A 10,518-nucleotide genomic window follows, 5' to 3' on the forward strand; every position below is an offset into this window, starting at 1 on the left:
CTCAGCAACCCCTGTGCCATGCCCCATCAACAGATGTGCTGGCTGCCCCCGCACTTACAGGCCAGTGCTCTATTGAATGTAACCTGCTTTGTATAGCTGTACAAGTCTGTTTATTTGCACTGTGTTTATTTTTTCAGAGGTTGTAGTTCTTTTTGTGGCACAGCTATGACCAATGCTCCAGTAATGTCACAAAGGAATCACTTTCTACAGAAAAGAGCTAGCATTTGCAGTATAAATTCCCACAAAATATATCATTCCCTAGCTCAAGGTTCACACCAAGCTGTGAAAGATCTGACCTGCTTCTGTTCACCTCCACGTAGGTGCAGTCACAGACTTCAGCACATTTGGCTTCTGTAGGGAAAAATAAACCAAACATTGATTCTTTTCAATACTTTAAATCATATTTTTCCAGTCTTTCAAATATTTTTCAACATGCTGTTTACCCCTTTTCAAAGTATTCAAACAATGTCCATTGTTGTAATTCCATATTTTCAAGCATCCATCTCTTCCTCCTGTAATTAACCTAAAATGGGATTAAAATTCAATATATTTCCCACGTGTCAACAATTATATATATCGTCAAATAAACATAAAAAGAAACATACCTTCTTCCACTGACATCAAAGGTCAAACAGGTTATTGCAGCACCTCCATGAGCACCACTAAACTCAAATAAATGCTTTCCTGTTTCAAAATCCCACACTTTAACCACCTTTTAAAAGACAAGCAAACAAATAGTGATTGAAGGAGTGTCTGAAAAGTAGCAGGATTTTTCCATTTTACCCCCCTCTGCCCAACTGCTTTTTTTTAGCTGAATGGTGTAGCTGCAGGCTATGTTATTTGATCTCCTTTACTGAGATCTTCAATGTCTCAAAATTCGCCTTGTAAGGTGCCTAGATACCAATGTGATGGCTGCCAAGTATCTACCTATCTTGGATTGGCACAGATGCTTGAAGAAACGTATATAGCCCTGGTCAATGTAACTGCTTGGATTACCATCACTTTAATCAGTATCCAGATTTATTCAGGACAAAATTAAGATGACCTAAGTCATGTCAATGTACAGCAACAGCAGTAATTAAATTGCTATGCTCCTTGTGTTGGCAGTGCATATCCTCACCAGGAGCACTTGCACTGATTAACTGTCTGTGTGGGGCATTGTAGGATGGCTTCTGGAAGGCAGCAACAGTCGATGTAAGTTACATTGACACTGCGTTGACCTAACTATATCGACCTAAGCACTATGCTTCTCGCGGAGGTGGAGTATTATGTCGGTGTCGTGGGTGAGTTACATTGGCGGGAGCTACAATTTAATGTAGATGCTTACAGAGTTGGGTTGACAAAAGCTGCCATTGATGTAAGTGTAGACCTGGGCTCAGTGTTTGAGAGAGAAAAAAGAAACAGCGACTCTAGAAAGACACATATTGGCGTGGGGTGGAATCTAAGACCCCGGTCTATACTATAAACTTATATCGGTATAACTACATCACTCAGGGGTGTGAAAAATTCACATCCTTGAGCAATGCAGTTATACTGACCTAACCCTTGGTGTAGCTACTGCCTCTCAGGGAGGTGGATTAACTACACCGATAGAAGAAGCTCTCCTGTTGGCATAGTAACAGCTTCACTAAAGTGCTACAGTGGTGCAGCTGCAGCACTGTATGTGAAGACAAGCCCTAAGTAACATATGCCTCTTCTCAACAATATGTGAAGTTCTTCTGAAGATGTCACTGTAGATGACATAACTTGCCTTTAAAATATTTTACAGATTGGCGATTAGCTACACTGGTAATGGGTAGAGCTGCTCAAAACTTGGTCTTTCTGGTTCATGAGAAATTGCAACATTTTCAAACTTGATTTAATTCCAAATTTCCATGAATCCAGAATTTTTGACGTTTCCAATGAACCAGAAATCCTGGAGAGAAAAAAAACAACCTGATTCTGACACATTACATTTCCAAAACAAAATATGCTCTCCAGGCTGGCAGTTGCTGACTGCAATTGACATTGTGGTCAGCGTCACTGCTGCTATAAGCTTCACCACTGCTAACAGCAACAGTGAGATTGACAAGAATACCAATTGCAGGCAGCAGCTGCCCAGGCTTTGAGGTCTGTGGCTCCAGGGTAACCCTGGCATGTGTCCCAGGACGCCAAGGCTTCCAGCCTCCTGGTTCAGCTGGTTCCCCCACTTCTGTCCCAGGGCCTCTCAGGTCCCAGCTTTGTGCAGTGAGCCAGAAACCCTGTGAGCCCCCAGGATTTCTAAGCTCCCTATTGTGGAGCTCGGAACCTAGATTCGGAGTCCAGACTAGAGTGAGGTTTCCCAGGACTTCCAGATTCCTGGCTCTACGGCAGTGAGTCTGGAAGCCCTGGCATGGAAGGGTGGCTCTGAAGCTATGGATCCTGGAAGCCTGGAGTTTCTGGCCCTGGCCAGTCCACGTAGTATAGCTTCGCAGCAGCCCACAAGGCAAGCTGACAGGGAACCAGGCAGGTTGATTCACTGAAAGTTTGTCAAACCTGACTTGCTTTCATGAAACGTTTGGGGTTTGAAGAACCAGCATTTTCTGACAAAGCTGTTTCACCGGAAAATCTCTGATCAGCTCTAGTGATGGGTGTGTTAAAAATGCACAGATTGCATACAATAGATTAGACAGACACATGGAGTCATGTCAGCAACTACATTGCCTTTATGTGGTATAGTTTTCACTTACAGATCCCTCTGAGCAGCTCACCACGTGCCTGAACTCTTTGTTGTATTTGCAGCACAGAACTGGCTCCTTATGAGACACGACCAAGTGGGGCTCTGGAGGAGGCCTAGCTCATGGAAAAACAAACCAAAGCAATGCACCATATATCAACCGGACTGTACAAGACTTGGGGAAAGTACAACGGCATTAAGCACTTCTATGCTATTTCCTCAGTACATCTTCCAAAAGGGGGAAAGCAATGCTGTGACTTTAACTTAAAGATACTGATAGCGGTGGGAAGAAAGAGGGAGGCCTTTAGGCTAGGTCTACACTACCCGCCTGAATCGGCAGGTAGAAATCGATCTCTCGGGGATCGAATTATCGCGTCTCGTCGGGACGCGACAATCGATCCCCGAATCGACGTTCTTACTCCACCAGCGGAGGTGGGAGTAAGCGCCGTCGAAGGGGAGCCGCGGAGGTCAATTTTGCCGCCGTCCTCACAGCGGGGTAAGTCGGCTCCGATAGGTGGAATTCAGCTACGCTATTCGCGTAGCTGAATTTGCGTATCTTAAATCGACCCCCCCCATAGTGAAGACGTGCCCTTAGTCTCCACACCCATCCCATTGTTAGTCTGCCTGCATCTACTAGACCATACTCTAGGGAATCTTTGCAAATAATTCCCACCTGTGCTGCTACCCGTTCCACTGCACCAGCAGCTGTTGTAATGGGAGCCCGAGGAGGGGACAGGGATCTACGCTACCCTGTTCCCACAGAGTGCAAACTTCTCCAATTATATGTCAAATGCTCTAGGTTTCCCACACACACACAAATGTCCCATCTGTTGAACTTTTGAATAACAGCTGAAGAGGCTCACAAACCCTCAAACTCAAATGGGCTTGCCATGTACCTTAATCTTAGATGAAGAAGTGCAAGTGTATCCGCAGCAACACAAAGCGATCTGGTGCCTGAGGTGTAGTGGCAAGCAGTGAGCTCTCCCTTAATTCCACTGGTTTTTGAACAAGCTGTAAATAAACAGGTCTGGTCCACAATATCCCAAATCTGTAGGAAAAGATGTTACACAAATGGAACAACAATTAATAGGGTTGTACTCTAATGTCTGACACACATCCTCATGCAATTCTAAAAATACACTGCTATACTTCTCTTCCCACCCAGGTCAGGTAGTTATGCATGGCACCTACACTGGAAGGTTAGACCCTGACCAAAAGTACCCCCAACACAACGCTGCTAGACCAGGGTCTCTGGGTATTTTAGAATCAGAGAAGGGAAGTAAGCAACAGATTACTTACCCTAAAGATGCTGTGTTACTTTTCCACAGAAGGGAACAGCTACAAGAGAGATTATCCTGGGGTAAATCTCTCCATCTCTCCTGTTGGAGCTGTTCCTCTTTGTATAAATACATACATACTTACTCACTCACAGGGCCAGAGAGATTGACTCTATAGACCAGAGGCTAGAGTACTCACCTGAGATGTGGGAGACTCCAGTTCAAATCTCTGCTCCAGTGAATAATTAAGTAGAACTGCTTCAACAGGGGAGATTGAGAGAGACCAACGCCAGGATACCCAATAGCCTGGTGGTTATGTTACTCCCTTGGAATATGTAAAATCCAGGTGCAAGTCCATAATCTGAATCAGGCAGAGTAGGGAGATGAACCCAGGTCACATACCTCCTAGGTGAGTGCCCAAACCACAAGGCTATTAGGTATTATATATACACAACACACACATGCTAGTCTCAGAATCCTATAGGGCTTAGGCACAAACAAGGGCTCTAAGCAGCTAGTTAGCTGTGGTGCAGCATCAGGACTCAGGCACCTTTTTGTGCTTACCCACTGGTAGAAACTTAGGCACCTACAGGGTTAGGCAGCAGCTGAGTGGTGGTTGTGAGAATATCAGTGGCACCTAAGTAGTTTTATAGATCTAGTCCTGAGAGTCTTTCCACGGACTCTAGCCCAGGGATGGGCAAACTTTTTGGCCCGAGGGCCGCATCTGGGTGGGGAAATTGCATGCAGGGCTGGGGCAGAGTGTGGGGGGTGCAGGAGGGAGTGCGGGGTGTGGGAGGGGGTGCAGTGTGCAGGAAGGGACTCAGGGCAGAGGGTTCGGGTGCAGGAGGGGTGTGGCAGGGGGCTCAGGGCAGGGAGTTGGGGTGTGGGGTGCAAAAGGGGTTTGGGCTCCAGCCCAGCGCCGCTTACCTGGAGCAGCTTCGAGATGGCAGCGGGGCGCCTCTGTGGCCCCTGGCCTCCGCGCGCTGCCCTTGCCTGTGGGTACCTCCCCCGAATCTCCCATTGGCTGCGGTTCCCCATTCCCGGGCAATGGGAGCTGCAGGGGGAGGTACCCACAGGCGAGGGCAGTACATGGAGCCCTCTGCTCCACCCACACCAGGGGCCGCTGGGACGTGGTGTCAGCCGCTTCTGGGAGCAGTGCGGGGCCCGCAGTGCCACAGGGGTGGCAATCCCGCAGGCCGGATCCAAAGTCTTGAGGGGCTGGATCTGGCCCCCAGCCCATAGTTTGCCCACCCCTACTCTAGCCCTTACTTGGTGAAAGTGCTCTGAGATGAAAGGTGCTATATAAATGTAGACTACTGTTTGTGATTTTCCTTCATACCATGTATGCCTAATTCATCCTTAGTCTATACCCAGTGAAGTCAGTGGAAATATACCAGAGATGAATTTAGCCCTATATCTAAATTAATCTTCGGTGTATGCCCACTGACTTCAATGGATATACACTAAGGATGAATTTGGCACATATGGTATAATGGAAAATGATGAACAATAATTTACATTTATAAAACAAGTCAACCCCTGCATCATGTTAAATTAGGGGCAATTAATAAGTTAATCAAACAGAAAAGGTCCTCACAATGGATGTATACATACTTGGTTCAAACTTGGAGAAAAACAGCGGAATCCTCTGGAAACACAGAAGACCCACACAAACCCCACAAGATGTCTGATTATAAAGTGCAGAGTACAGTTCTAAAGACATGCTTCTGGAAATTAAATTGGTAATTAAAAATAATAATATAATAGTGCTCGCTAATATAGTGGTCAGAAACCTAAACTTAATACTGAAGTCATACATTGGAAGAAGTGCAAAGGCTAATATTATTACTATAGGCAGGGTTGGTAGCACTGCCTATTATTAAGGTTGCTCAACACTTTCCATTATAAGACCCTGTTTTCTTTTTTATTTGCTTATTTTAGCAAATTTTAACTGCTTGAGCTGAAGTTTTCCATTCTGCATTAAGCTAAATAATTTTGGAAAATTTCAGCCAAAATGGTTCAGCAGTTTCTGAGAACAAGGGTAAGAAAAAATGTGCTTTACTCATGTTAAAAAAAAATCTATCAAACTTGTCTTTGGAAAGCTCTAGCTCCTCCTTACTTTGGAGAAAGAATGCTTTAGTTTTAGCAAGGGGCTGGGCTTTTGTGTCAGGGATGTGCTTTTTGCCATCCCTGTGAAATTCTGCCAAATTTGGCAAAGTTATAAGCCTTCTTTTTAAAAAAAAATCACAGTTCGCACATGCTAAGTAGAGATTAATTTTAGCAGCTAATCTCCCTGAAGCATGCTCCAGCCCAGGGATAAGCAAGACTTTCCCTGCAATTGCAGCTCTTGGCTGCTGTGGGCCATGCTGGGTCTGAACCAGGGCCGGCTCCAGGCACCAGCCCACCAAGCCGCCCTCCCCCAGGTGCTTCAGCCGGTCGGGGAGAGCGGGGCCCCGGCCGGGCTCGCCGCCCTCCCCCCGGCGCTCCGGCTGGTCGGGGAGAGCGGAGAGCCCCAGCCGGGCTCTCCGCCCTGCTCCCGGCGTTCTGGCTGCCGGGGGCTCTCCACCCTCCCCCCCGCGCTCTGGCTGGTCGGGGATTGCGGACCCGCGGCCGGGCTCGGCGCCCTCACCTGCCGCACTGGGGGGGGTGGTGGCTTTTTTGCCTAGGGCGGCAAAAAAGCCAGAGTCGGCCCTGGTCTGAACACCTACACTGAGAACAGGGAGACTGACACCCTGCTGGGCCCAGGCAGTGTGGAGGAGGAAGCTGTCTGATTCAAATATAGAGGGGACAAAAGATTAACCTACTGGGGTTTGGGAGGAGTAGAATGGGACAAGGAGCTGGGGAGTATAGAAACTGGAACTGGAGAGATCCAGGAGTGGGGGACTGGCTTGTCAAGGAGACTGGGGATGAAATGTTACTGGGGTGGAGGGGAAGATGGTGACAGGTAATGCAGAGGAGTGAACTAGGACTTGCTAGGCAAGGAGACTTGTGGGGTGGGATGAGAAATCTGAGGAGTGGAGACTGGGACTGGCTATGCTGAGAGAATGGGACTTGGAAAGGGATGAGAAGCCTGGGGTGTGGAAAAGAAAGAACTGGGACAGGGATAAGTTGAAGGAGATGGGGAAGAAAGGGTCACACTTCAGGGGAATGCACAAAATATCACTAGAGCACACTCCCCGTCAAAACCTCAATGGAGCCCAAGATCCCTGAGTGGGTCACACACTGGCAAAGTGTCTCATTCTTCTGTAGTGCTTGTCTACACAGACGATGACAACCTACTACTGCTACCAGTTGTCCTGTTAGCTCAAAAGGTAGAGGTCTGTGCGGTGGATCAAGTTCCACCTCCGCTGATGACCCATGCAAATGTCAGTATGATTTCATGTGACAGAATTTCAGGGTTTTTTCAGTTAGCTTTTTGAAAACCTAAGAAATTACACATAAAAATCCACATTAAAAGATTGCAAAGTCAAGCACCCAAAAGTTAGGAAAATGCCAGAATTAATGAGATCACACGTTGAACAAGAAGAAAGCAGAATATTTGATAGCTTCTCATTAAGTGAGCACTATCCATTCTGTGCACTGAATGAGGCAAAAGAATTGTGGAAAAAATAGTATGTGTATTTAAAATAGTCTGCCTGTGCAGAAGAGTCCAAATTAAGGTTGCATGAGGAAACCTTAATTCTAGCATTTCCAACCTTAATAATATTATTTTAATGTAGGGTGGTTGTTTTTGTTGTTTTTTTGTGTAATACACACGTGTAATACATGCATTGTGTATGTAATACATGCCTAGTTAGGGAGATTTCAGCAAATGAAGAAACAGAAATACCTATCCTAGAGAAATTACAATAGAAGCAAGATCTCTAAATTAAAAAACAAAACACAAAGTCACTTTCTAAAGTAGAACAACATAAAAAGTTCAGAGTACTAGATCCCTGAAGTTTTATCATAATTTGTGAAACATTTAGCAACAAATGCATTTAGTACAACTGAAAACCTAAGAGACTATTGACTCACAGGAGTACTTGCTGGAATTGCTCTCTACATTGATCTGTTTAAGGGCCAGATCCAACTCCAATTTCGGTTGGAGTCTTTTCTATTGACTTCATTGAGAATTAGATCAGGCCCTACATTTCTATACTGTACTATTATGTATGTGTTCATGTTTATTAGACTGAATATATTTCTATTTATTTCCGCGAATACAAAAAAGAGAACTGGGGTAGGATATCAGACACTTGCTGTATATAGTGAGACCTTAATGGTGTTGTCTGTGGATATGGAAAATATTTTCGCATCTTCTGCAGATATGGAGAGGTAACAGATTGGCGCTGTGTGGTTTCTGAGCATGCCTGTTGGTCGGCTGAAATTTAATAAGAACAGGTCAATATTAAGCAGTTTCAAATTCATTGTTTCTTATAAAACAAAATAAAAATAAATGGGCTGGAATCTGCGACTACTCATATGTTTGGTGGGAATTGTATTTTGTGTTTTCTCACCAAAAAAAAAACCCACATAAGCAGAGTGGTCTTCCAGTATCAGGCACTTGGAGTGATGTACAAGAAACAATAGCATCTGCTTGCAGAGTTCAGCTTTTCATGAGATGTTAATGCCACCAAATGGATTCCTAGGCCTCAATTATACAATGAGCTCCGTGTGGACAGAGATCATCATAGGACTGGGGTCTTAGGCACAAGCAAAACTTCAAACCGATCTTAGATAAAAAACAGAGGATAGTCCAGGAATTTTTATATTTATATAAAATATTTAAACTTATGGGAATGATTTTGCTGCAAGCGTGTGTGTGTGTTGATATTATCAACAGTGCAGCAGAGCCATTCTGTAAACTCAGGCATATTTCCAGGACATTTGTGATTGTCTCCTCAATTCACTTAGCTGATCCCGATTAACAGGGCAATACACTAGATAGTAAGAATTACTTATCATTAATATGTGGTTACAAAGTCCTTCATAACAGATTCTTTCAATGAGTACTGTAACCGTCTCTTACCCAGACATGTAAGGGTTCCACATCCGGATGATTCGATCCATTCCGCCTGTCACTAGGAGGTTGTTTTTTTTACAGAATGCAAATGTTTTTACTCCTTTGTAGACCTGAAACACAGTCTGATCTCCCTCAGCTCTCTTTGGAGGGATTCTAGGTATCACCGGCCCTTTTCTTGCTTTTGAATCTTTCCCACAGTCCTTTATTTTTTTCATCTGCTGCTCAACATTAGTAGCGCCAACAGTACACCCTGAAAAAGAACATACTCACCTAAACAGCTGATAAATTTGAAAATGTCCTAGACATCTTGGGTCCCACCACCTCCCGCAGATTAGGTACTAATAACTTTCAGCATCAGGAAATTTCTCCCAATAGTCATTTTATAATTCTCTTTCTTCATTTCATGTCCTATTTATACCCCTTTTATTATGCTAAAAACATTCCTCCTCCCAATCCCACTGGGGTTTACTATTTTCAGAACCCTTTCTTTTACCATGTTTCCCATTAGTCAGCATTTAGCTATTTTGATCTTTCCTGATAAGAAAATCTCTCCAGGTTCACCTTCTGGAACTTACAGTTTGTTAACATCGTTCTGGCAAGGAGAGGTTCAAACTGAACGGCATTTTAAACATGCTGCTCATCATTTATCGAGGCACAGACTCTGCGCCAATGTCTAGAACAGACATTTGTTGCTGCTGCTTCTAATTTCAGGCAAAATAAAACAAAGAAAAGGGCCAAGAAGGAGAGGCAGGAGATAAGATACAAAGAAGAAGCAAACTAGTCTCTGAAGCCTCATTCCTATATCACTATTGCTTTCCCAAGACTACTTCTGATGTTTAATCCCAGTATGAGGGGGAGTAAAAAAGCCCACATTAAGGGGCAAAGGATGCTACAAACAATGGCGTTCAACTCCCCTCTCCATCTCCAAGATCTAAAATGAGGGGATCTGGAAAATGCACACACACAAAGCCAGATGCTTTTAAATAAAAAGCTGGAAATACAGAGTATGGACCACAAAATGTTGCTGTTGAGAAGATTCTAACCAAGGGCGTCTCAGTGCTTCCAGAACAGATTAAAGATCTATTATTAATTGAAAATAAGATCTTGATGGGATTTAAAAGAATTTTATGTTTATGAATTATGGGAGCTGTTGTTGTCATTATGTCAGTTTGACTTACTCTAGATTGTGTGTGTCCACCATCTGGTGAAATCAGACGGCAAACGCTGGGGTATTTTTTGTCTGAAATTAACATTTATGATGATTGCAGTATAGATGGGCCCTTAACCATTCTGTACTTCAGTTACCTCTTTAAACTGTGGGTAAGAATACTTGTCTGACTCACAGCAGTGTTGTTCGTTAATACTTTACTATGCACTGAGGTCACTGGATGGAAGTGTTATTACATTACTATAAATTACATGGTCAAAAAAAGTATAATTGCAACTGAAATAAAGCTTCACCAAAACCAGCAAGAAACTGCTCTGAAATAACATGAGAACGGCCATACTGGGTCAGACCAAAGGTCCATCTAGCCCCGTAT

At 44.3% G+C, this 10,518-nt stretch overlaps 1 protein-coding gene across 2 annotated transcripts; it reads right to left on the reverse strand.

Moving 5' to 3' along the window:
* Positions 1 to 132: 132 nt before the first annotated feature.
* On the reverse strand, positions 133 to 10,512 carry LOC135980147 (WD repeat-containing protein 49-like). 2 transcript variants are annotated; one of them, XM_065580210.1, is made up of 8 exons: positions 9,553 to 10,512; positions 8,984 to 9,227; positions 8,230 to 8,335; positions 3,592 to 3,743; positions 2,709 to 2,811; positions 606 to 712; positions 444 to 523; positions 133 to 351 (listed from the first exon to the last, which is right to left on the reverse strand). In XM_065580210.1, the coding sequence occupies exons 1-8, from the start codon at positions 9,563 to 9,565 to the stop codon at positions 218 to 220; spliced, it is 939 nt and encodes a 312-aa protein (XP_065436282.1). In that variant the 5' UTR covers positions 9,566 to 10,512; the 3' UTR covers positions 133 to 217. The 2 variants fall into 2 exon arrangements, with proteins under 2 accessions (XP_065436282.1, XP_065436283.1); XM_065580211.1 differs by having other exon boundaries at positions 237 to 351; positions 444 to 512.
* Positions 10,513 to 10,518: the final 6 nt, after the last annotated feature.

The sequence above is a fragment of the Chrysemys picta genome, unplaced genomic scaffold, assembly GCF_011386835.1.
Source record: "Chrysemys picta bellii isolate R12L10 unplaced genomic scaffold, ASM1138683v2 scaf1989, whole genome shotgun sequence".
In the NCBI taxonomy this organism is placed as follows: Eukaryota; Metazoa; Chordata; order Testudines; family Emydidae; genus Chrysemys; species Chrysemys picta.